The 25,753-nt window shown below is 52.3% G+C and overlaps 1 protein-coding gene across 1 annotated transcript in view; it reads right to left on the bottom strand.

Annotated features, from left to right (window-relative positions):
* The window catches only part of OTOG (otogelin), an 83,519-nt gene extending 57,766 nt beyond the window's left edge, over nt 1-25,753 (bottom strand). Inside the window, exons 1-22 of the mRNA XM_069554723.1 lie at nt 25,686-25,753; nt 25,209-25,269; nt 22,363-22,441; nt 21,368-21,460; nt 21,052-21,206; nt 18,456-18,574; nt 16,803-17,008; nt 15,837-15,967; nt 15,466-15,572; nt 14,954-15,063; nt 14,434-14,562; nt 13,466-13,574; nt 13,154-13,200; nt 12,527-12,672; nt 10,226-10,358; nt 9,181-9,358; nt 7,390-7,514; nt 6,296-6,508; nt 5,524-5,716; nt 4,108-4,182; nt 3,829-3,872; nt 2,181-2,334 (exon numbers count right to left, since the gene is read on the bottom strand). Of these exons, the coding sequence (XP_069410824.1) occupies nt 2,181-2,334; nt 3,829-3,872; nt 4,108-4,182; nt 5,524-5,716; nt 6,296-6,508; nt 7,390-7,514; nt 9,181-9,358; nt 10,226-10,358; nt 12,527-12,672; nt 13,154-13,200; nt 13,466-13,574; nt 14,434-14,562; nt 14,954-15,063; nt 15,466-15,572; nt 15,837-15,967; nt 16,803-17,008; nt 18,456-18,574; nt 21,052-21,206; nt 21,368-21,460; nt 22,363-22,441; nt 25,209-25,269; nt 25,686-25,753 (2,675 nt within the window). The remainder of the gene's footprint in view (nt 1-2,180; nt 2,335-3,828; nt 3,873-4,107; nt 4,183-5,523; nt 5,717-6,295; nt 6,509-7,389; nt 7,515-9,180; nt 9,359-10,225; nt 10,359-12,526; nt 12,673-13,153; nt 13,201-13,465; nt 13,575-14,433; nt 14,563-14,953; nt 15,064-15,465; nt 15,573-15,836; nt 15,968-16,802; nt 17,009-18,455; nt 18,575-21,051; nt 21,207-21,367; nt 21,461-22,362; nt 22,442-25,208; nt 25,270-25,685) is intronic.

Consider the following 25,753-nt stretch of genomic DNA (forward strand, 5'->3'; position numbering starts at 1 on the left):
AGTAAGAGGTGGAATCAGGACACAAGCCTGCCCCAGAGTCCATTCTCCTAACCACTATGGTACATTGCCTTGTGATCCCAGAGCCCTTGGCTCAGCACCAAGATTCCAAAAAAATTGGGAGCAGCACAGACAGCACCAGATGCCTGCAGGGGCCCAGGAGCAATACACACACCCAGAGATTCTACGAAACACTAAGGAGGGTGGCAGGGGGACCAGGGACCCAGAAGGCCCCAGGCAGGGGTTGTTACTTATCACGGGCAGCCCTATCCCAGCTCCCAGGAGAATGTTCCATGATGCCCGGAAGTGCCTGTCCTTCCTTTACAGTTGCGACTGTAACAATTTCCCTTTGACAAGCCCCTGTGGAGTGCGGAAACTCCTCAGAGGGCATTTAACGCAGAGCATGAGTCACTACAGCAAAGATGCCAGGAGCTGATAGGGGTTCAGCACTAACAAGGGAAAGAAGACAAGCTTCTCTGGAGAATTTAATGTGCCCAGCTCCTCACAGCTGCTGTCTTCATCAGATCTCACTAGAGTCCTGCACGGTGGGTGTTACTACCCTCAAGTCACAGAATGAGCAAACTCAGGCTCATAAACATTAAGCAACTCGTCCAAGATCACATAGCTAGTGACAAACACTAAGCCCTCTGGACTGTGGATGCTCTTGGCACAGCACCAGGGCATGGGTTGAACTTTGAGAGGCTTGGAGCAGAGGAAGAAGATTCAGGTACTGTCCACTCAGACTAGTCTTGCAAACAGCAGCAGGGCCTCACAGATAAGAAGACTGTCGCCCAAGTGGTCATGTCACTTGTCAAAGGTCACCCAGCCCTGGGAAACCTTCACATCCTAGCCTACCCTTCACAGCCTGGGGATTGAAAAGGGAACCCCACTCTAGTTTCAGGATCTTTTGAGTTAAACTAATCCCTAATGTCAGGCATTGCTTTACAGGCTTGTTCCTCAATGTATGGCCCCCAGACCTGCAACATCAGCACCTCGTGGGAGCTTGTTATTTATAGAAATGCAGAGTCTCAGGTCTAGGATCCTGTGTGAGTTCTCCAGACCTCACAGGGGTCCCTTGCGGATGCCTTTGTGTGGGAAACGGCAGGCTCATGACCTATATCGTGACCTCTGTGAAGGGGACTAGACCCAGGCCTCCCAGAGCCAGCATGCCCTTTCCGAAGGGTAGGGTTTGGACTAAGCAGAGTTGGATTCGGGTCATGGATCTTTGGGCAGACCACTTCCCTCCATCCAACCCTTGGCCTCAATTTCCTCATCTGCAAAATTGGAATAATGATCCTCCCCCTCCTTTCTCCCAAGGATGCTCTGCGATTGAAAGACATCACTATACCAAAGTGTTTTATAAATAGCAAAACTCCAGCTGAACGTTCCCTGCCCTCTGCACCCTAGAAGCCCTGACCCTCTTCTCACTTTCTCTGGCCACCAGGCCTGGCCTGGGACTCCCAGCTGAGCACTGAGTTCTGCACAGGTGGAAGGACACAGCCCCATGCTGCCAAGTCATGAGACGAGGCACCCAGCTGTCTTCTCAGCCTAGACCTGAAGTAAGACCAGCATCAGGAGTGGGCAGAGTGAGGCGCTGGGCCCTTGCAGTCACCTTGGCAAGCAGAAGACCCATGGGCCAACCCATAAAGTCAGTGCAGGCAGATCACACAGCTGTGGTGTCAGCATCTCAGACACCCAGGAGGGACAGCTTCCACTGGGTGACGCTTGAGCCTGGTCAGAAATTTGCAGGGAGGAAGGCTGAGAGCTAAACATGGGTTTCCTCTCTCATGGTCTTCAGCCCATGAGACCTCTAGGGCAGGTTTGGCACCCACCCAGTGCGTCCCCTTCAGCACTTCATTTAATTCTCACAACCATTTCTTGAGGCAGCAGGTATTATTACTCTTCCCATTTTACAGATGAAAAGCTGAGCCTCAGAGGAGCGAGGCCCCTTCCTTGTCTAAGATCACACATTGGTGAAAAGCAGAGGGAGGCAGACACCACTCCGGCTTGGCTCCCCGCCCTCCTGTTCTTTCTCACTGGTTATGACGCTGTACCTGGGCAGCCCTGGGTTGGCGCCTCCCTGCAAGACTGTGTGAGGTTTTCTCTGCCCCTCACTCCACCCTGTGGTCCCTGGTTCTGCCAGCCTTTCGGGGATGGAAACCCAGGGCAACACGGAGACATACCCCTGAGGACAGGCGCATCCTGAGAGGCAGGGCCCACGGGCTGGCACACTCAGGTTCAGCAGCTGCTGCTCACACGTCCTCTCTCTGCTCAGCTCAGGGTCGGCATGCAGGTCGCTGCAGTTCACAAAGACCTGGCCCGCTGGGCAGGCAGCAGCTGGAAAAGGAGAGGGTGGTGCTGGCCAGAGCCTGGACCCTCAGAAGGATGCTTGCGACACGTGGGCCTGGGGTGGGTTCCTGGGAGGCAGGGGGTGGGGCGGGCAGGGAGACCTGGGGACGAGCCTTTGGGGGATGCAGGCAGAGATGGGGCTCTGAGGCTTTCTGCTGCCCAGGCTGCCCCTGAGACATCCCTCAGGTTCCCAGGAGCACACGACTGTGGTTCCCAGGACAACCACCACTGGTACCAATCACCGGGTATGTCCTTTCATGGGTACTGCTCCCAGCTCTTCACCTGCATTTTCTTATTTATCCTGCCACAACTCTGCGAGGTGTTACTATCTCCCGCTTTCCCATATGACAGAGAGAAGCCACTTCTGCTTTCAAAAGACATGATAAAGAAAGAAGAAGCATCCCAGAGGGACCAGAAGCAGAGCCAGGAAGCGGACAGCCATGCAGTGTGACAAAGTGGCCGGGAACGTTTAACAACAGAAAGTCAACTTCCCGTTCACCTGTATTTCTGTGACATAAACCCACTCTCTCTCCCAGAGCCTTCAGACAAGTTGGCCTTGTACACTTATACCATGCAAGTGATCTTTCTTAAGGAAATCAATAAAACAGGGCTGAGTTCTATGCCAAGCCTGGGATGGAACAGAGAGAAAGGGACAGACACAGGAGATGAGATAAAAGTCCCAAAGAGAAGAAATCTGAGGACAGGAACTACAAAAACAGGCACACTTTCAGGGATACCCAGGAAACGTGGGAAGAAGGCAGGCATCCAGGTTATACAGCAAGAGAGGAAGGGAAGGCTCAGAGCGGTGAAGGGAGTTCCTCAGGGCTGCACAGGTGGGGAGGGCTGGGCAGGATGTGGAGCCAGGGCTATCTGAGTCTGGGGGCCCTGCTCTTAGCCCCCTGCCATGTGATTACTCTCTGATCTTCTCTGTGCTTGTCTCCATACTTAGCAGCATCCTCTGCCCTCCAAGGCCCTCCCTAAGGGTTCCAGCTCCCTGCCCATCCAAGACACTCACCGGCCAATCCACTACTGTGTCATCCAGCACCCCCACCCCAACTTCCACTGTCTGTGAGGGTCTCAAAGACCCAGCCTATCCTTCCCACTGCTGTGGGCCCCACATCCCACATGGGCTGGATACAGTCAGCCTCAGCAGACACGTGATGGTTCAGATGGAGGAAATCCAGGGGAGGTCAGGACTGCCCAGATATCCCAGCTGGTCACCCCTGAGGGAGACAGAGTCTCGGCATCTCCTTGACAAGCAGGAGGGACAGCCTCTAGAGTGGAGCTGAGGTTGGGACAGGATCTCACGACGCCATGCTCTAAGCTGCAGCCTTTCCCGAGAGGACAAGGACTACAGAAAGCTTGGTTTGGCACGAGACCTGGGGCAGGCTCTCCTCATCCTGGCCTGTCCTCAAGCTCCCAACCTTCCTCTCCCCCATCCCACCACCATGAAGGAGCCCCTTCCCTCCGGATCCCCCTTACCCGGGGCTCCGCTATCACAGCTCATGACTCCATCTTTGCAGTGGCTGCAGAGAGAGAGAAGCACTGGGGTCAGCCCACCAGTCACTGCAGGGCCCAGAGACCCCGAGTCACTGCACTCAGCTCATTGCGGAGTTCAGACAGACACCCCACTGCTGTCTCTGGCTCCCTGTAGAGAGGGAGGCTGTCACTTCATGGAAAGTTCCACACAGCTGCATTTTCTTTAGTCAGCAACTTCCATTTAAAGACAGGAATAATAATGCTGCTGTCTAGAAAGCTCACCAGTGGCCCAGAGTTGGGATGTCGCTGTCTCCAGGGGGATAATCCATTCCTTGGAAGTGGCAGGAGCACTGGTTCCTAGAAAAGCCGGGAACGGAGAAAGGTGAGGTGACTCCGGAGTCAGGGCAGGGACCACCAAGGACAGGGACCCCGCCCTGCAGCCAGCCAGGGGCATTCACACCCAACATCTGCTCTGATAGCTCGGTGCCTATACCACACCCAGGTATAGGCCCCCCCAACATCAGGCTAGGCACCCCCTTTCTCTTCTTTACAGGGGGTCTGTAAAGTGGGGATCCTTATGCTACCCTCTTCATAGGTTCCTCTTTGTAGGTCATTTGAGGGCAAAGACTGTGTTTCCTCCTCCCATACCTCAAACAGTTGGTTACAGCCAAGTGCAGGCCTTGGAACAGAGCAGTTGAGGGCTGGATGGGTTGTCTGTACTCATCCAACCCCAGTGTTCCCCATCTTCTCCCTCCCTAACTCCTCCTCCATCCCACATAACCCTCACAGGCTCCCCTCACTCACAACACTCAACCTCAAGGGGTGGGGCCACGGCGCACATCTGGATCTCAAGTGAGGACTCCAGCTCAAAAGGGGCTCTGAGTGAATCAGATATGTCCCCCATCATTCATGTTGATGTCCCCCACATTCAGCTGAATGTGATACCATTTTACAAATTAAAAAAAAAAAACACACAGGCCTGGAGGGGACCTGGGGTCTTGCCAGTCAACCCCAAGATCTTGTGAGGTCACCACCTCCCACCTGCCCCTTCCACTCTGCCCTCCAGCTGCAAGGAGAACGCCCGCAGCCAGGTCTCAGGGTGCTCCCCGAGTCCCCTTCGTCTGGAGCACTCCTTCCTCAAATCTCCGCTCACGTGCCGCTCCTCAGAAAGGCCTTTCTCCCAGGTTCACCTCATGTGACATAAGAGCAACCCCTCCCTCCCCAGGACTCCCCAGGCTCGCTCGGCTGTATTTGGCGCTGTAGCTCTTGTTACCACCAGATCCATTAAGTTTCGTTTATTTGCTTATTTTATCTGTCTCACCACCTAGAATGTGAGTTCTTATGAAGGCAGGATTCCGTTTTGCTTGTTGCTGAATTGTCTAGAAATGTCTGGAACATACCAGATCAATCGAGATGTGTGGAAGGAGAGGGGAGATGAGGGTAGAGACCCCCTCGGCTCTGTGGGGTTGTCCTGTCTTGTGGCAAAGTCAGACTGGACCCAAGAGCCAGAGTTGGGGAGAGAGGCCTGGGTGGAAAGTGGGGAGGGCGTCCGATAAGCCCAGCTTATCCTCCGAGGCCTGCCCTGCGACTGAGATGAAGGAGGCACAGGAGAGGCCCAGGCAGGTACCCAGTTTCATATGCTCTGGAGACCCCCAGCTTCACTGCCCCCTGACACAGAGCTCAAGTCAGCCTCCTCACCTCGGGACACAGAGGTCAGCCTGGGTGTCCAGATAGGTGTCTGGTGGGCAGGCACAGCCCTCCACACACTCGTCCCCGCTGAGGTCACTGCCACCATGAACCCCACAGGCCTCAGGGCCAGCCAGGTCCTGGCAGGTCTGTCCACACGGAGCCACACACGGGCTGTACTCCTTGGTGGCCTCACAGGACAGCGCTGTAGGGAGAAATGTGACCGTGCTTTGCCTCCCTCGCACACCCACAAGTTTGTGGAGTGGGGTCACCATTATAAAGAAGAGAACCCAGAGCCAGAGAAGTTAAGACATTCGCCCAAGGTCACACAGCAGGTCAAGGTTACAGCTGGGATTTGAACCCAGTCTGCCTCCCACTGCCCCGGAATGGCAGAGACGCAGAGGTAGATCCCATCTCCCAAGTTCAGCCTGGACCCTATCATTGGCATTTCCTTCTCTCTGCAGGGCATTCCTCTTAGGTAGTGATTTTGTGGGGGGAGCGGAGGTCGTCCCGATAGTCCTGCACTCACCCCACACATAGACACACATACACAGGTGTGTAAACACACACACACACTCTGCCTCTCTCACTTCTATGGGCTGTGAAGATCAACCGCAGCCTCTCAGGGGACTTGACTTGGGGCTGCCCTCTCTTTACCTGGCCACCAGCCCACTCCCTGGGGTCTCCCACAGCCAGTCAGGGGGCGGGGGCAGGTGGACACTCAGATCTGGAGCTCCAGCTCCTCCAGTGCCCTCCCAGGGCCACACTAGTGTGGGGCACTCACCGCAGCTTGGCAGGCGGGCACGGAAGTCAATGGGGAGCCCGTGGCGCTGGCACAGGTGGGCGTAGTGAGCCAGTGTGGCACACAGGCAGGGCTGCCCACAACGGCAGGCATCTCGGCGGCACTGCTCAAAGTAGGGCACGGGGCTCAGGTACGCGGAGCAGGGCGCAAACAGCTCCCCCGTGAGCACACTGCAGGCTTGCAGGGCAAAGGAGGCTGGAGACAGATGAACGGGCGAGGGTCAGGGGTCTGATTTGCCTGGTGCTCTGGGCCCCAGCTTCTCCCTGCCTCCCCACAGCAGCAGGGACTGTACACAGGAGTGTGTGCGCATGCGTGTATGTGTATATATTTGCGGTATATACGTGCGTGAGCATGTGCAGGCACTCACGCAATGCATTCCTCATGTCAGGAGTCACAGGCGTGGACAAAACCAGAAACAGGCAAAAGTCCCTGCTCTCATGTAGGAGACATTCTGGGTTGGGGAGACCGTCCCTAAACAACTTAAACAGTAACTTCAAGGTAAAGAATCTAAGGAGAGAAAGTTGAGAAGGAAAATGGGGGTTGCAAGGTGGGGATGGAGGGGAATTGTGATTTTAAACCCAGTGGTTCGGAAGGCCTCAGTGGAAAGACGTTGTTAGACTAAAACCTTGAAAGAGATAGAGAGTCAGGCATGTGTCTATGAGGAAAGAACATTCCAGGAGAATGGAACAGCAAGTGCAAAGACCTGGAGAGGAGACAGACCAGGCTGGGTCTGAAGAAAGCAAGGAGGCCAGTGCTGCTGAGCTAGGTGAAGGGTGGGTGCATGGAGGAGGTGAGATAATGGGGATGGGAGGAGAGTTCAGGGCCTGGCGGGGCCACTGTGAGGACCTGGACTTTTGCCCTGAGATGGGGGAGCCAGTACAAGTCTGCGTGTAGGTGACAGGGGCAGAACGTGAAGTTGGCTTCTGCCTGATCCTCACCAGAAAGGAAGGCCCGTCCCCTCCCGACAGCTCCTCCTTTCTGATCACTCCTACCCAACGTGGTCAACCTCCTCACGCCCAGGTTCCCAGCTCATCTCTCTCAAACCAATCCTACCCACCACCCCCCAACCACCTCACCGGCTTGCGGATGCACGTCGCAGGGGTCCAGCGGGGAGCCAGAGACCAGAGGGGAGCAGGCGGACAGTGTTTTCCAAGAATTGCCAAAGAGCTGTGGCGTGCTCTCAGGCACACCCACTGGGGACCTGCAGGCATGGTAGAGCCACATTCACACACCGGCCCATGTGCACCCAAGTGAACACACAGCATACACCCAAGTAAGCGTCCACCTGCCCACATACACAAGCATGTTCACACACACACAGGCAAACATAAAGCGTGAGCACCCACATTCCGATGCATACGTATCCTCCCACATATATAACATTCATAGGTTCACATATACCACCAGCACACACACACGCACATGCACACACACACACACACCACAAATATATACAGACATGCAAACAAAAAGGAGATCTACACAGACACATTCAAACACATACAATTACAAACGTGCAGGCATACATATATACATCACATTTAACAGGCTCCATATGGGTTTGGGGCCATACACTAGCTCACACTCCCTACCCACCCTTGGGTCTTCATGTCAGAAGGAGATAAACAGGGAGACCATGAACCAAACTTCATCGAGTAAGGATTTCTTTCACCCTCCTCCATGGACAGTTCCCCCAAACTCCTTCCCCCCCCCCTCCAGGTGGGAAATAGTCACACGAGGGGCAACAAAAGGCGGGAGATACTCAAGTTTCCTAGATATCATCAGTCTCCAAGGGTTACTGAACTGGTGTAGATGGTACAATGGCCAGAGGTCATAGGTCCATGAGGGGCAAATTCCGCCTGGCGCCCACCACATGCACATTCCTGCTCCAGAACTGTGAGAATACAAGTTACACAGAGCACTATTTCCACCCAGGAGTCACGGCTAGGCATATGGCAAGCAGCACGCACACTAAATAAACATGGTCTGCTCCCCTCATTCTGACCAGGTGCCCTGACACCAGGCAAGGAGCTGTCCACCAGGCAAGGCGCTGTCCACCAGGCAAGGCAGAGTAGGATGCTACATTTTTAAATGTACCTGCATGGAAAAGCTCTCAAGTTTTTTGTATTCTTGATTTTCCAAACAAATTCTCATTTCTGGCCGAAGAACGCCTCTCACGTTTCTTTCTATATCACCCAATGCGTGTAACTTGAAGGACTGACCAGAACCTCCAGCCGTCAATACCAATCATTTGTTTTCCTTTCTGGAAAGTCTGACTTTGTCCCCTCCCAAGTTCCCAAACTGTGTAATGCCGAGGAGTCAGCATTTTCACAAGCTCTTGGGATGACTCTTTGGCACAAGAAAGACTGTGAACTCCTGCCTTAAAGAAACACGTGCAGTGCTTAACCGCTCAGTCCTGTACGGCTCTTTGCCCACTGTCCATGGGGATTCTCCAGGCAAGAATACTGGAGTGGGTTGCCATGCCCTTCTCCAGAGGATCTTCCCAACCCACGGATCAAACCCAGGTGTCCCACGTTGCAGGCAGATTCTTAACTGACTGTGCCTCCAGGGAAGCCCAAGAATACTGGAGGGGGTAGCCTATTCCTTCTCCAGAGGATCTTCCAGACCCAGGAATCGAACCAGAGTCTCCTGCATTGCAGGTGGATTCTTTACCAGCTGAGCTACCAGGGACGCCCTAAAGAAACATACTTAAATTTAAATGTAGAGGAATAAACAACCAACGATGCACGTTTTGCACAGTGAGAACCCATGGGGGTTCTGGAGAAATATTAGACAGTGTCCAGGTGCACATAGTCTTTAGGGCCCCGCCTCCCCCTCTCCTTCCGGTTCCGGGGCAGGGCACATACAGGAAATCGTCCTGCGTGTTGCCGTTGAAGGTGCCGCAGAGGCCCACGGTGTCCTCCACCCATCGGTGGTCCACCTGCAGGTAGAGCCGCAGTCCTTCGCGGTCGTAGAGCACCCGCACACCCACGTTGGTCCTCACGCGCAGGAACACCGAGGACAGCCTCCGGATCTCAAAGGCGTCTAGGCACAGAAGGAGAAGGGATGTAGGAAGTTCGGACAAGATCACCCCATCCACCGCCATCACCTGCATAGCCCACGCTCACCCCATACCCAGCCCAGTCTTCACACACAGTAAAGCTCTGCCACAAAGAAGTGAAGCTCTGGGTTCGTTTGGGGAGCCCTGAAGAAATCCCGGTCAATGATGAAATCAGGACCCAGGGAGAAGCTACCGCAGCAGCCCCAGATGAGAAATTTCTTCTGGCATTCAGTGCCAATAAAAGACTTGCCTCCCTAAGCAACTGGTATGTTTCCTTCTCTAGCAAAAAAGAATTCTGTAACTACCCGTTTTGCGGTTGTTTGTTTTTTTCACAGTGGCCACTAGGAAGGTGAAAATATGATTTCAGATTCAATTGTAGCCATTTTAAAATTTAGATTTAGTTGTAGTGAATTGTACATCTTTTGTGACTTGCTTTTTTTTAAACCCCTTGCATCTTCACTCTTCTCAGCCTTGAGTCCTTATTCTTTTTTTCTTTTTATTTTGATGCTGTTTTATTTCTTAGTCGTTCTGCCATTTTTGTTAGATTTTGTGCTTCCTACAAGCTATCACAAAGCCCTTGTGAAATCAGAAAGGATAATAATAGAGTGGAGATGGAAGAGAGCTCCATTAATATCCTTAAGTTAGGAGAAGCCATCATACTGCCATGAAACCCACTGCAGGGGGGGCAGAGACAATTCTACAAGGCCAGAGTCCATGTTCCTGGGACCAAGGTGTCCCCTGGCCTGATTCACCCAGTACTAGAATGTGGGCTCTTGCCCATATAGCAATGCTTTTGCCAGAAGAGCCTGGGCTGCTAACTTTCAGCTAGCTCTTGTCCACCAGGGCCGTACCGTCTGTGTAGGGTGGGGTGACCTTGTACTGATCAAACAGAAGAACATCCCCTGCTTGGGTCAAGGTCACCTGCCTCCGAGGGTCCTGATGCAGAATCACGGACACTGACTGGACACAGACTCCATCCTGGTTCTAGTGAGAGAGGAAGGCCAAATGGGGAGGGTTAGTCTGTCTCCCTGCTGAGCCCAACAGAGCCCTCCAAAGGCAGGGATTTCAGCACGGTTTGAGGCCAGGGGCAAGCTCCTCACAGTGTCAGAGACCCAAGGGACATTAGGGGTCCTCTAACCAAATGCTCTGATCTGCGGAATGAGAAGGCAGAGGCCCAGGCTGGAGAAGGTTAATGGCAGAACTAGGCTAATACAAATAAAAGTGGTAGTCAACCCTCAGGCTATGGCACAGAGCAGAGTTGGGCCCCAGATGGCTCAGAGTCCAGTCTTGGAAACACTGGCCTCCCCACTTGACTGCAACGCAGGACTTTAATTTCATCCTTTTATCAGTGTTTGTGTAGCTCTTTCCATGTGTCACACCCTGTGGAATATCAAGCTCCACTCATAAGCAGGCAGGAAATGAGCTAATATTCTCTGGGCCTCAGGGTCTCATCCCCGAAATGGGCAGTACACATTGGGTCCATTTATACTTCCCTTCCACACAATCATACCTGATGAAAGTGATAGATATAGTCCCTGACCTCATGAAGAATACATACTCATGAGGGATACAGATTTTAAATAAGAGATTACAAAGTTGGTTAATTGTGATCAGTGCTGAAAACAGGTGTAGGGTGCTAACGAGACTTAGCCTGCAGAAATAGGAAGGGGCATCCTGGGGAATGATAATAATAATGTAAAAATAATCACAACAATAATATAACACGTAGTAATACTATCGATACAATACTATTATAGGGCTTCCCCAGTGGCTCAATGGTAAAGAATCCGTCTGCCAATGCAGGAGACAGGGTTTGATCCTCGGTCCGGGAAGACCCCACGTGCATAGAGCAACTGAGCCCCACAACTATTGCACCTGTGCTCTAGAGCCAGGGAACTGCCACTCTTGGAGCCCATGTGTCCTAGGGCCTGTGCACAGCAACAAGAGAAGCCACTGCAATGAGAAGCCGGCGCACCACAACTAGAGAGCAGCCCCTGCTTGCCCCAACTAGAGAAAAAGCCTGTGCATGCAGCAACGAAGACCCAGCACAGCCACACATTAAAAAATATGCTCTAAGTCTACAAACAGTAAACGCTGGAGAGGGTGTGAGAAAAGGGAGCCCTCCTACACTGTTAGTGGGAACGTAAAATGATACAACCACTCTGGAGAACAGTATGAAGCTTCCTTACAAAAACTAAAAATAGAACTACCATATGATCCAGCCATCCCACTCATGGACACAGCCCAGGAGAAAACCATAATTTGAAAAGATACAAGCCTGTCAATGTTCACTGCAGCACTATTTACAATAGCCAGGACATGGAAGCGATATGTGTCCACTGACAGAGGAATGGATAAAGAAGATGTAATACGTATATACAAGGAATATTACTCAGTCATAAAAAAGAATGAAATAACGCAAGTTGCAGCAACGCTGGATGGACCTAGAGATTATCGTTCTAAGTGAAGTCAGTGAAAGACAAATACGATATCACTCATATGTGGAATCTAATTTTTAAAAAATTATATAAATGAACTTAATTACAAAACAGAAACAGATTTTGAAAACAAGCTTATGGTTAGCCAAGAAGAAACGTGGCATAGAAGGAGGGATATATTAGGAGCTTAGGATTAATATACACACACTATTGCATATAAAATAGTTAACCGACAAGGACCTACTGCATAGCACAGGGGACTCTACTCAATAATCTGTAATAACCTATATGGGAAAGGAATCTGAAAAAGAGTGAATATATGTATATGTATAACTAGATCACGATGCTGTACACCTGAACCTATCATAACATTGTGTATCAACTATACTCCAGTAAAATTTAGAAAACAAAACCAGAAAGAATGACTCACTTTGCTGTACATCAGAAATTAACACAACATTGTAAATCAAATGTATTTCAATAAATTAAAAAAACAACAACAACAACAACAATGGCCAGGACAGGGAAGTGACTCAGCCAACAGATGCTCTGGAGCCAGAACCCAGTCTGCTGTCCCCTGGTTCTGCCCAGAAACAACAGACAGCAGGGTGGGGCTGTGGGAGGACCTGAGCCCTTGCCCTAAAGCCCCAGCCTCTCTAGGAGGCGGCAGTCAGGGGCAGCTGGCTGGCTGGAGCCTGGGGTCCCAGCCCTTACCAGGCCACATGGGGCGTTCTGCAGCGTCACTGTGAAGGTGCCCGAGGAGCGGCTCTTGGCCAGGATGTACTGACACGTGGCGGGGAATGTGTAGCGGCGGCCATCGAAGGTCGTGAAGTGGATGTCACCAGTCACTGAACACTCAGCTGAGCGGCAGAGAGAGGCAGCTGACCTGGGAGGCTGCCCCACAGGGTGTGCCTCTGCCCTGCAGCTCTGAGCACCCAGAGAAGACGGCACCCATCCTCAGGAATCAGGGGGGTGCCTGGAGCTCTGGCCCTCCCTTTGAGAGCCCCGGTTACTGGGGAGAAGTCCCCCAGGTCTGTCTGAAGAGAGATGCAGCTCTCCCCTCCTCTCCCTCTGATGGGAGACCAGGCCCTGAGCATGGAGGCCAGTCTCGGTCCAAGCCCGCTACACTCAGGAGGGACCCCATGAAAAACCCTCCCTGCCAGGGCAGAACAAAACCCTTCATCAGTCTGAGCAGTTCTGAGAACACAAAGAGGGGCAGGCGGAGCCAATGGGACTGAGTGAGCGCCCCACTCCAGCAGCAGGCCCGGCCCTCTGAGCTCCCCGGCCCTAAAAGCTGAGGGGTTGAGAAAAGGGGTGGAGTCCAAGTGGGGCCAGACGTACCTGGGCAGACAGACGTGCTGCACACCCACTTGCCCGCAGTGCATGTGCTGAAACACAGAGACCAAGGGAGTAGGGACTCAGCCCTTCAGGGCGAGGATAGATGCTAGAGGGTTGCAGAGCTCCTTCCCAGCCCTCAGTCTTCCCAGCTCTAAAATGGGTGGAGATTCCACCCACAGAGTGGATCTGATGAGATCTGTGACTCAGAGGTGCTGAGTGAGTGCCCCATGTGGTCAGGCTCCTAGACTGTGGAGGGGTAGCCCTGATGGAAAGCCCCAGAGGTCACCATTCCCCTCCCCAGCAATGGACACGGACCAGGAATTGCAGTCTTCTTTCACCACAGAGCCAGTCGGGTACAGGGTCCCATGGAACTCACAGGGACACTCAGCCGGTGCCACACAGCCCCCATCCTCGAAGATCAGCCCTAGGGTGACAGCAAAGGCCCACCTGTTCACCTCCTCCTGTTCACAAACCTATCATGGCTCTCCAGGGCCTGTGATAAAAATCAACTCATCCACACTCTCTCACCACCCAGCTCACTTTCAAACTTTCTCCAGTGTAAATGCATGGCTCAGGCCAGATCTGAATCCCCTTTGAGCAAATAATCCCACCTCCAGACCTTTGCTCTGAGAATGACTCACCCCACACAAAGTACATACTGACTAGCTTCTCCTCTCCATCTCTCAGAAGCCTGTCACCGTATCTAGAATCAGCTAAAGGGCCACCTCCTCCAGGAAGCCTTCCCTGATAATCTCTCCCTACAAATGAATACCTGTATCTTTTCTTGTCTGAACTCCTGAGCTGGTCCTCACCATATTATGCCTCAGACTGGAGTTATATGTGTAAGTGTCATCACTGCAACCAGACTCAGATTCCTAAAGTCAACAACTGTATCTTTGTATTTTTTTATCTCATCCTCACCAAGCAAGTTCTGCACCATTAGATGTGCTGCAGATTTATACACCATGAAAAGCAGTACACGGATGAAAGTTTAAACAAATACACGTGTGATAAATGAATAAGTGAATGACTGAATAACTTGTCCCCATCTACACACCTTAAAAAGCTCAGTCTCAATGAAATTAAATATCCTGATGAATCTTCAAGAGCTACGGCTCTGCCCCTACCCTTACCTCCCTTAAGCCATTCATTCACTCGCTCATGTATTGTTTGTTCCTTCCTTCCTTCATTCTACAAACAGACATGCTCTGACCCCTGGCTTCACGCTCCTCTATGCCAGGCCAGAGAAATGCTGCCGGGCATCCACTGAACCACTAGCATACCGTCAGGGCAGTAGCAGCCATCCACACAGGCTATCTCGCTGTCCACACAGGATGTCCGTGGCTGGCAGGAGGCCGGGCAGCAGGCGACACACTCGTTGTAGACAAAGGCCTTCTCCTTGCAGAGCACCACTTGGAAAGAAGGCAGCATCGTATGGCCTGCCCGCTCCCTTCTGGCCCCAGCTCTGCCAGGACACAACCAGGGCCTACCCAAGCCCTAGGGTGGGGGTAAGAGGGCTTTCTTGGTCCCAGTGGGAGCGCTGGGTGACCAGGAAATAAGTGAGAACCTGGGAGACCCTGAGAGTCACTTTCATCACACTCGGTAGCCCCAGGTCAGTCCCTCCCTCTCTGAGCCTCAGTTTTCCCATCTGTCTCATGGGGATGGAACCTCAGGGCTTAATACTCTTGATCACTGTGGTTCTCAGCAGGACAGGACATTGACTTGAGGCCTGGGAATGCCACCCACAGCCTCAGAACAGAGCTTGTCTGTATCCCTCCCTGCCCACAATCAGGCTGCACCTACTGCATGACCGGAGCTGGTTCCTCCACCCCTGCAGTGGCCGACCTGCCTGGGCACACGCCCGTGCATACTCTGCCAGTGCCCGGCACCAGGTGGCTTCATCGCCTGCTGATCTGTGCACGGAAGCCAAGGATATAAGATTCAACCTGCAGCCAGCCCCCAGCACCCAATAGAGTCTGCCAGGGCTCAGACTCGACAGCTGGGAAAGGGAGCCAGGGGAGGCAGCTAGGTATACAGACCCCTAGACCGGAGGTCAGAAAATCTGGGCTCTCGTCTCAGCATTGCCCCTGACTGATGAGAGCCGGGGGTGGTCAGGCCCCATTTCTGGGCCTCGATTGAATGAAGATGGTCTGTCCCACCCGTGCAGATATGTAAGCATTTCAGAACTTTGGGAAGCATATCTGTTACTGCCTGGGATCGTCAAGCTCAGTGGCCCACGTGCTGAGCCCTCACCCACTACTGGGAGAGGTCTCCCCACAGCCCCGTACCACCCTCGCTCCTGGGTCCCCACTCACTGGCAGAGATCGCTGGTACAGCTGGCCATGAAGGGCAGAGGGCTGACGTAGGCATGGCAGGTGTCAAAGGGGGGTCGCAGCAGTGCCTCACAGCGATCATACACACCCTGGGGCGAGGGCCAGGAGCCAGAGCTGGAGGTTGGCAGGGCCACACACAGCCCTTTGACTTTACCAGTCCCATGAAGCACCCCACTTGGGCCCAAGGGAGAGAAGGAGGAGGATGGAGAGGAGACAGAAGGGGTGTGGACACCAACAACCTTGGTCCCCTGCAGCCAGTGACTATCCAAGAAGTAGACAGGGAACCAACCTAAGCCAGACACTAGGGTTGGGGTTAGGGGGCTGGAGTAGGGGGGTCAGACCAGGAGCCACACCTGCATGGTTCCTGGGCTCTGCTGCAGGCATGGGGGGCGGGGCAGGGAGGAGGTCGTGGGACCTGGAGGCTGGTTGGGAGCCTGCTCCTGCCAGCTGTGCACGAACTCCACCACATCGTCCGTCAGCTTCCCTGTAGGGCAGAAGAAGCATGACCGCAGGTGGGGGCCAGAGGGGAAGCAGGTGGAGCCGAAGAGATGCCAAGAGAAAGGCAAGGCATTGAAAAATCAGCCTCCTGAGCTACCATCTCAGTCTGCATTTCCCTACAGAGCCATTCTCCTGAAAGAGTTGTTTGGTAAGCATAGTCAAGAATGCTCAAGACCCTCAAGGTTCCAGGGAGCGGCTCCCTGCCGCTCTAAACTCAGAAAAGCAGCACCATGCCATCGAGAGGGAATGAACGTGTGAGTCTGAACAAGCTCTCATGCCTCTCTGAGCATGAGGTTCCCACGTGTGAATAGGGCAAACCATCCCCCTTGTGAATTTATTGCAAGGACTACACGAGACGCTACAGGTAAAGTGTTCAGTGTGCTGCGGCTGCTCATAGGTCACTTTCTCTCTGGCCAGAGCTGCTATGATTTGGTCTAAACTCTTCACTTTAACTTCCTGCCTCTCTAGCTGGAACTTTTTTCTCCCTGGCTCCCTCTGGCCCCTGCACCCTGCAGTCCCCTCAGCCCCTCCATCCCCAAGACACCTTGCAGGGCCAGCATCACCTGGCAAAGTGTCCATTAGATCCTCACACAACCTAAGTAGAAATTCTCATTACAGCTATTTTACAAATGAGGAAACTGAGGTCCAGAGGAAAATGCGGAAACCAGGTTAAAACAGACTTGGAAGAGGCCTCTGACCTCCCCCCAGTCTTATACCATGACCCCAGGGTTCTGTGCCAAGTCCCTTCCCACTCCTCCCAGCCCAGCCTATCCCCCACCCTGACCAAAACCCCTTTGGAGGCCACCTGGCCTGCGCCTCACCATAGCTGGTCACCAGGTCATCCTGGGGGTCGGCATTGTTGTTCCCACACAGCCCATGGGTCCAGCCTAGGAACTCTGGACTCATTTTAATGTAAACAGCTGAGGTGCCATCCCAGGCAAGCGTGAAGGCCGACTGATGCCGCACGAGGACATAGCCAGTAAGCTGTTGTAGACGCAGGTTCCCCATCACTTGAGGCAGCTGGAGCCTGCAGGATACAGCCCAGAGCTTCAGGGCATCCACATCACCTCCACCAGCCCAGGCCCTTCACCAGGGGACCACCATCCTCTACCCGCAGGGCCCACCATGTGCACAGGATCAGCCTCAGCCCCTGGCCACCGACACCACAGGGTCTCAGGCCCCTATTTTCCTTTCCCCTGACTTCTTGGGTGCTTGGAAGTCCATAGTTAGAAAGGGGTTCCTTGGTTTTCAGAGTTTTAAAGTTGCTTTTCAAAACTATAATTTCCCTTGATATCTGGTATCACAGTGAGGACAATCATGGGATTTTGAGCACTAATAGTGGTGACTTTTTATACAAAAATTATTAACATATATTTTATTGATGGTATTTCAATAAATAAAGGGCAGTTAGTTAAGCAGAAAATAATACTTAAAAAATAAAACTGCAATTTCTCTGGCAGGAATAAATCTTAGAGTGACTGAAATTGCCAGTTCCTTTTCCTAGACAGGAGTGATGGTATAAACAGACATCCACTTTGCTTATATTTTTGGTGGGAAGCCAGAAAGGAGTTGGAAGAGAAAAAGGAAAAGCCAAGAGAGAAGACAAACGGGACATGAAGGAAAGAGTTCAGGGCTCCAGCAATCTTGATATCCTCCCCTGTTTTACTGGCACAGACTCTATTAGCCAATCTGGAATTTGGCAACATTAACACAGCTGAAAATCAGGAAGAAAGCAAAAGGAGTGTCTAACCAGTCAAAGCTGGAACCAAAAGAGCCATCTACCAAGGCTTCATTCACAGGGAAACACTTTGGATCTTCAATTCTACACTCAGCACGAGAAAGTTTGCTTACCCAGTTTCCAGGTCTGAAGCAGGAAATGAGAAAGGGATAAGGGTCAGTGCAGGAGGGCCCCCCTGACAGCAAGATGAAGTGGCAGTGGACAGCCAAGGAAGGAGAGGCCAGTGAAGAAGAGATGCAAGAAAGATTTCCGAAAGGACCACAGTCTGGGGACTTTTGATGTAGGAAGCTGGGACTTCACCCCTTAAATAGTCCCTCAGTCATCCCTGAGGTCCCAACAAGGTAAATGACATTCAAATGACCCCATGCCATCAGAAAAGGGTGAAAGTGTACTCAAAGTCTGCTCTGATGAGGCTTGAACTATGTAGGATACATTCAGGAAGATTTCCTTCAACTTGTGAAAGCAAAAACCCGTTAATAATGCATATACAGCTCTGGGAAACTTCGCTTATTGCCTGAGAATGCATTGTCTGGAAACCCACAGGGCCTGAGAGTTCCAGAAAATCATGAGGGACTCGTCTTTCTGCATCCCAGCTGACCTGCCAGTATGTTTCTGCCATAGTGGTGGAGATTTTGTTTGCCCCTAGAAAACAACTCAAGAAGGGCAGATGCTCAGCCTTCTCCCACCACCCATGCCAGGGAGTAGGGGAGCTCAGGGCAGAAGGTGTTGGAGTTACCTCATGCCTCCACGGGTGACCTCCTTGGCCAGCTGGATCTCTTGCTCGCCCGCAAAGAAGAGGCTGACCGACCTGGAGCAGGTGTAGGGGAAGGAGCCGCACTGCGGGTCATTGTGCACCTGGGGGGGATTTCAGAGGCCACTGTGCAACCTCCCGCCACTCACCTGGCCCCCAGCTTCGGCTATGGGCCCAGAGGCACCCTGTTGAGCTCCCACCAATGCTGGACTGCCTGCCCGCTGCATGCCAAGCACCTGTCCTCTGTCATCTCTCCCAGGCCCCACAGCACCACAGGGAGGTCAGAGCTATCTTTACCTGCACCTCAGAGAGGAGGTGGCTCATGCTCAGAGAGGTGAAGTGACACGGGTAACACACGCACAGCCAGGGTTCCAATCCAACTGTGCTGTCTCCCTATTTCTGGACTTTTTTGTTTATCCACCCAGCTTATCCCATCAGATTGAAAGCCCAGTTAGACACTCATACCATCTCACACTCATAATGAACACAACACACATCTCAAATAGGTACATCACAGGGCACTCACTCACAGGGCACACACTTTCAATGCTCACACTATAAACACACACTCCTACCACCACCCTGGTAGAGGCGGCTTAGCTGCCCCCCACACGTATCACTCCTGAGTTGCCTGACACATGCGCGTCTCCTCTGCCCCGGCTCAGACAGAACCTACACCTCCAAAGCCACAGGACCCAAGGAAAGCAGGCAGGGGCTCGCAGAGTTTAGGGAAAAGTCTGAAATGTATCTCTGCCAAATGTGAACATCCATCCCATGAGTGAACAAACCTTCCACTAGATTATTGTTAAACATGGTTAGGCAGGCTGGAGCCATTTCAACTAACAGTAGGACCTGTGAAAGCCATCCCATAGCCTAAATATTTTTCAAACTTTTGCAACCATGACCCATAGTGAGAAATATATACACATATAAATTAAATAAAACAAAAAGTTTTACAAAATAATATTCACCACTATTGATGTGCAAAGCATTCCTATAATATTTTCTATTTATATTCTATTTTGTCTTTTTTTTAATGCTGGTTATGACTTATTACTTACGCATTTCATAACTCATGAGTGTGTGGCACCCCACTGGTCTAGGTAATCATAACGCCTGTGTGTTAGTCACTCATTCATGTCCAACTCTTTTTGACCCCATGAACCATAGCCCACCAGGTTCCTCTGTCCATGGAATTCTCCAGGCAAGAATACTGGAGTGGGTTGCCATTCCCTTCTCCAGGGAGTCTTTCCAACCTAGGAATCAAACCTGGGTCTCGTGCATTGCAGGCAGATTTTTTTTTTTTTTTTACCATCTGAGCCACCATGAAATGATACAGTCATGATGTGTGATACCCATGATACTCTGAGGTGAAGAGGGTCAGGGTTCCTGGCCCATCCAGGGCCTGGCCCCCAGACAGTCCCTTGGCAGGGCTATGCCTGAGACAGAAGGGGCACACCCAGCTGGCAGAGGGGTGACACTGAGCACCATGCTCTCCCCCATCTCCCAACCTCTCAGCCTAACTCCACGCTGGCCAAGGTGCCCTCCAGCAGAGCAGCCCCCCCCAGCTAGACTCTTCTCCAGGTAGAGACTATACCTTCAGGTGACTGCCCACTTGACACACAGGGTAAATGTGAAATCTGTCTGACCATGAGACTGTGACTCTCAAATGTGTTCATACACAAGACAAGCTTTTACTGAGCATTAATCCAGGTACTGGGAACAGCAATGGAAAAGACACGATCCCTGCCTAGAAAACTTACATCTGAAGAGGAGACCAACCCAGAAACAGATTTTTGTAAAAGAAACACAATGATAGGGTAATGGTGTGGAACTCTGGTTCCACAGAAAGGAGCCCCTGAGCCCACTCAGGAGGTCAGAGCATACAAAAAGTCTTCTTAGAAGAGGTCACCCTAAGCTGAGTCACTCAGGACCTCTACCATTTCCTCTGTGGCACCACACTCTTTCTTATCTAAGGTTCATACCACAGCATCCAATGTTCCTTTGACCTAGAGTGTTCTCCTGTCTGTCCCTACCCCTTCACTTGTCTAGCTCTAATTCATTCTTCAAATACCAGTGTAAATATCACTTCCTGCAGCAGGAAGCCCTCCCTGATCACCATCTTTCCCAACAGGCAAGGTTAGGTTTCCATCACATGCTCTTCTAACCATTTGACATTCTCCTCTATTGCACTCAGTGACACTTGAAATGATTCATTTGACTTGATGTCTGTTTTCCCATTAGACTGTAAGTTACATGAGGACAGAGACCACATCTGTGGTGCTGTCCACAGGGCCAGCACCAGGCTTTGTGCCAGGAAAAGAGTATAACTATGCACTTAATAAATACTTGTTGAATGAGAGACTAAGTGAATGAGTGGCCAGGGGCAACCAGAAGTGAGAGGTTGAGTGAGAACCAGGGAGCCTTCAGCTGCCTCCAGGTGCAGAAGCCCTGGGCAGGAGCTGGGAGGGTGAAGGAAAGTGCCAGCCTCTTTAACTCTGCCGAGCAGAGCCCAGGCCAGCCAAGCCTTCAGGGCCTAGAGGAACCCTCCCGGACAGGCAGGGGGCAGTGAACACCTCACCTGGACTGAGAAGATCTGCCCCTCAGGTTCATGGCGCCCCACCAGAGTGTAGCTGCCCTTCCCAGACAGGTAGTAGTAGAGGCCATCAAACGTCTCCACGTGGTGCTGTCCCCACGCCCGGCAGATGCTGTCTCTCTCAGGGCCGGCATTGTACACTGAGCCAGGGACAAAAACGGCATCTCTGTGCAGCAGCAGTGGACACTGAGCCCAAGGCTAGTGGGTTCCGTGCCCACTCCCTCTAGCCCAGACCCCTGAGTCTCAGGTCCACAGATTTTCTTAAACCTGTGGCCCCTCCCAGAGGGGAGTCCAGACTCACCCATCTGGCAGCGCGGCCCGGTAGCATTGAAGCGCCTGCAGTCACAGAAGGCCGGGTGCACACATTCGCCCCCATTAAAGCAGGAGAACAAGTCTGCAAGAGGGACGCAAGGCATCGCCCATCAAGCTGAGAATGGCAGAATCCATTGATGCAGCACCTCCGTCACGATGGGACCCCAGGCCCCCGCCCTCCCAGAGCAACATGGAACTCAGATCCCCATCACAGCGAGCCCCAACTTTCCTCAGGAGCTGGCTTTGATGCGGGCAGGAGCAGGGTGCCTCGGACAGCTGCCCCACCCTCTCCCTAATAGGCCGTGAAGTCTGAGTACTAACCTTCGGTATGTATCCATGGCCCCAGGCCAGCCCCACCTAGGCCTTCAGTTTCCTAAGCTAAAAGTTCCTGGCCACCAGGCATCAAAGCTGTGAACACGGAGCGTGAGGGGTGAGCAGGAGCCTGCCCAGAGCTTTTCATGGACTGCTCTTCCTCATCGCTCCATAAGCTTAGGCGAAGAGTCCATAGCGTAAACCAAGGGAAGCGGAGGGGCCTCGCCCTTGGAATGTAGTAGAAAGGAAGGCCGCCGAGGATGAGAGGACAAAGCAGGGTGGTGTGTGGCGAGGGAGGGAGCCACAGTGTGAGAAGAGGGACCACAGACAGAGACCAGGTGAGGGGAGAGGCCACAAAATAGTAGAGAGAGGCTACAGACACAGAGTGAGATCCAGGGGGAGAACCACCACTAAACAAGAAGCTCAGCCTCACTGGAGTCAGACAGTGTGAGGGGGGACAGCCGCAGGGGCGTGGTCGTGAGAACAGGACACTCCTCAGGCAGGAAGGAGAAAGCAGAGTAGAGCTGGGTGCTGGGGCTGGGGACGGTGGAAAGAGGACCCCTGCAGGGAAAAGAGGTCCCAGGAGGCCCCAAGACAAGCCCCGGGCTTCCCTCACGGGCCTTTCTGCAGGCAAGGGCCTCCCACGAGCCCCAGGAAAGGAGGGGCACTTACAAGACGGTGCACATTTGGCCCGATGGAGCCGCCTTTCCCAGGAAGACATAGCCAAGGAGTCCAGGACTTCAGCTTCCTCCTTTTACAGAGAGGAGACGGAAAAGAATTCAATCAAGGATGGCAGGCTTCCTGGAGGTCACAGCCCTTCCTGTTCACTACCTGGAGGGAGGCAGGCCCTCTGCTGCTGGGTGCCCCAGTTACGCAGCCCAACTCTGAGACTGAGAATCCTGGAGGCAGGATTTTCAGGTGGCGTGAGGCCTCCTTTACACCCTCCCGAGTGGCATCTCACTGGCAGGCTGGGGAGGCCTATAGCCTGAACACAACCCCCTCCCCTCCCCCCTCCGCAGTGTCCCCCGGCCTCCCCCAGCTCCCTCCCTAGTAAACCTTTGTATGCTCCACAGCCCAGCACAAAACCCTCTTGTCTGGAGAACAAACACAACACCTCCTCACCACAGAAACCATAAGGGACAGAGCTGGGAAACAAAGGCAGCCCCTCAATCCAGGGCAGGGGAACATCCCCCACCCCAACTCAGTCTTTGGGCTCTATCAACAAAAAAATGCCTCTAGGATCACAACCCGCCATTCTCAGAACTCGTCCGAGTCAGAACTCTCCCTGATACCACACGTCTGAGGACAAAGGCAAAGCCCCGCTGAGATCCTGTTTTCCAGACCAGAAACCCCATCCCATGGTCTCTTGAGATATGAACATCTGAAATCAGGACTTTCCCGAACATCATTTCACTGTGTTCAGTCCCTCTCAGCACTCCAGCCTGAGGGTCTAATGTCACCTAGGACTGGGACCCTTGGCACAGTAGGATCCTCACTCTCAGGGCCTAAGTCCTCTCATTTGTACAACTTCTGGGACTCAGGGCCCAGCCTGGCCCAAGTACAGGGAACAGGTGCACGTGATCTTGCTCACAGGGCTGACAAGGCACTAACCACACTGAGGGTGTTTGTCTCATGTATTTTCTCCCTCACTGTCACCTCCTCACCCCTGAGCTAAGTCCCCAGCATCTAAAAGAGACTAGAAACACAGAAGTATCCAGAACCCTTGGTCCCTTGGAGCCCAACCCCAGCTCTTTGTCCTTCCTGTGGGTTGTATCTCTCCACCTCCTGCCTGGCCTGTGCTGCAACGAATTGAGGCCATTTCTGGAGAAGAATTTAAATCCTTTCCAAATGATTCATCTTCAGTATAGATGGGGAGTTCTTAATCATTTTTATGCCATGAATCCCTCTAACAATCTCGTGACAATTATGGGCCCCTTCTTGCAACAGATGTTTCTAAATACATAAAATAAAACATAAGATTATAAAGGAAATCAAACATATTGCAATGCAGTGATCAGATATTTTATAAAAATGAGTAATGGTAATATTTGTGCTTCTTTATTAATACATTAAATCACAGGACCAAGTGACAGGCCACTTTTTAAGTAGCCTTATTCCTGCCCAGCCTCCTCCAACTCCAGTTGCCTTCAAGGATGGCCATTCTAACCCCATGTTTGTTCTAAGGAGTAATGTGAGAAACCTACTGGGGTTTCCTGGTCTGGATGCTTCCCCAAGGAAAAGAAGGGGAGGCCTACCCTGGAATCCAGCAAGGCAAGAAGCCCTCTAGGGGAATGAAGTGCTTGGGTAGGAGGATCACTACCCCATTAAAATACAGGGATCCCTGGAGTCCAGTGGGGGCATTTATGATGCGGTGGAACATGCTAGCTAGAAGACCTTGATCTGCCTGTGCCCTAAGGGCCCAGCAAACCATCCACCTGCCTCAGTGTCCCCATCCATAAAAAGAATGATGAAAACATTTTAAAAATAAAACAAAAACTAAATAAAAAGAATGACGACATTATCTTTCAGTTCAATCTGGGGCCTGGAGAAATGGGGAAAAAAGATACAAAACCCCCACATAATCCAGACATTCGAAAGTAAGCATGCCTCCTCCTTCCTTGGGATCTTCATATCTATTTCAAAAGGGCAGGTATTTGGGACACACTGTTTTCTTTTATAAAAGATGCTTCCATCCTGCTGGCACAAGGAGCTCCCCAGAGCAGATCCCAAGGGCCAAGGTGTGTGAACTGAGGCTCAAGATTCTCTGGGGGACCTGCTATCGGATGGGCTGTGTTTGTATCATGTTTGTGGTTGTAGAAAGGAGACAGACGCAAGCCAGGACTAGAAAAGGAACCTGAGTCACTTGATCCAGGGACCGACCAAAGTTTGGCAAATAGAGGAAAGCACCACCTCTTCCTAAAGTACAGAGGATCTGATGTATGACAGAAAATCATCCTTCAATCAAAAAAAAAAAAAGTAATAAAGCACAGAGGACCTGGGGAGGGTGGGCAACAGGGAATGGTCAGGACTAAGAGGATGGCTCTGCTTCTCAACCAGCCCTTCCTTGCAGGCCCCACCAGGTGACCCAGTTTTGTCTCTCCCCTCAAAGCATCATTGCTGGGGCACTGCTCAGGGGATGAAGAGGGACCTCTAACAGGGTTTAGGCCAGGCAGGGAATAGAGAACTCCACTCTCCCAAACCCTCATCTTCCCGCTTTCACCCAGGAAAGGAAAGAGCTCAGCTGTCTCCCAATGGCGACTCTGTGCCCTCTTCCTCTAAAACACAATTTATAAATAAACAAAAGTTGGCTATAGCGCCCCAAGAGATTAGGAAAGTGGAAGTAGAAATATCCTATGAATTTGCACTCTTCAGACACATACTAAGAATCTTGTTGGTTACCTTTTGAATAACTGTAGAAACATACTTCCTGCCACCTACAAAGCTCCCAGACAGCCTCAAACCAGACAGAAATAAGACCCTGCCCAATGAAGCGCCCTGTTCCCCAGACCTCCCCTTACCTGGCCTTCCATCACCGTGGCAGCATCCTCTATGGCAAGGACTGCCTCCTGATGGCTGTGGCTAGGTGGGAAACAAGCCTTGTGTGGATGAAGGGAGAGGAGTGGGCCATGCCCCCCTACGACCCCCAGGCCCATCCCATCCCCTGTGCTAACCCCTGAGGTCACCCATGCCAGGAATGAAGATGGAACCAGTGAGCAGGGTAGCTACCAGTTCTTGCCTACTCACCTGGGATCCTGGGCTGGCTCAGGCTGCAGCTCTGCATTGCCCCAGGGTGTGGGTGCTGCGGCTAGGGGGTGAGGGGATTACTCTCCACTCAAGTTATGCCTCCCACCCCTTCTCACCCCGTTCCCCACCTGCTGGGAAACCTCTCTCATACCTGGCGTCACCCCCATTCTCTCTCCCTGCAGCCTTCTCAAATCCTTTCTCCCCCTCCCTGGGGACTCTTTTCCAACAAGGGTCTCCCTCCTCCTTCTTACTCTGCGCCCCAGTTCTCTCTGGTTCCCCCTCCTTGGATCTCTTCCACGCTGCCCAGGTTGAGAGCCAT

Source organism: Ovis canadensis, chromosome 15 (genome assembly GCF_042477335.2).
Source record: "Ovis canadensis isolate MfBH-ARS-UI-01 breed Bighorn chromosome 15, ARS-UI_OviCan_v2, whole genome shotgun sequence".
Lineage (NCBI taxonomy): Eukaryota > Metazoa > Chordata > Mammalia > Artiodactyla > Bovidae > Ovis > Ovis canadensis.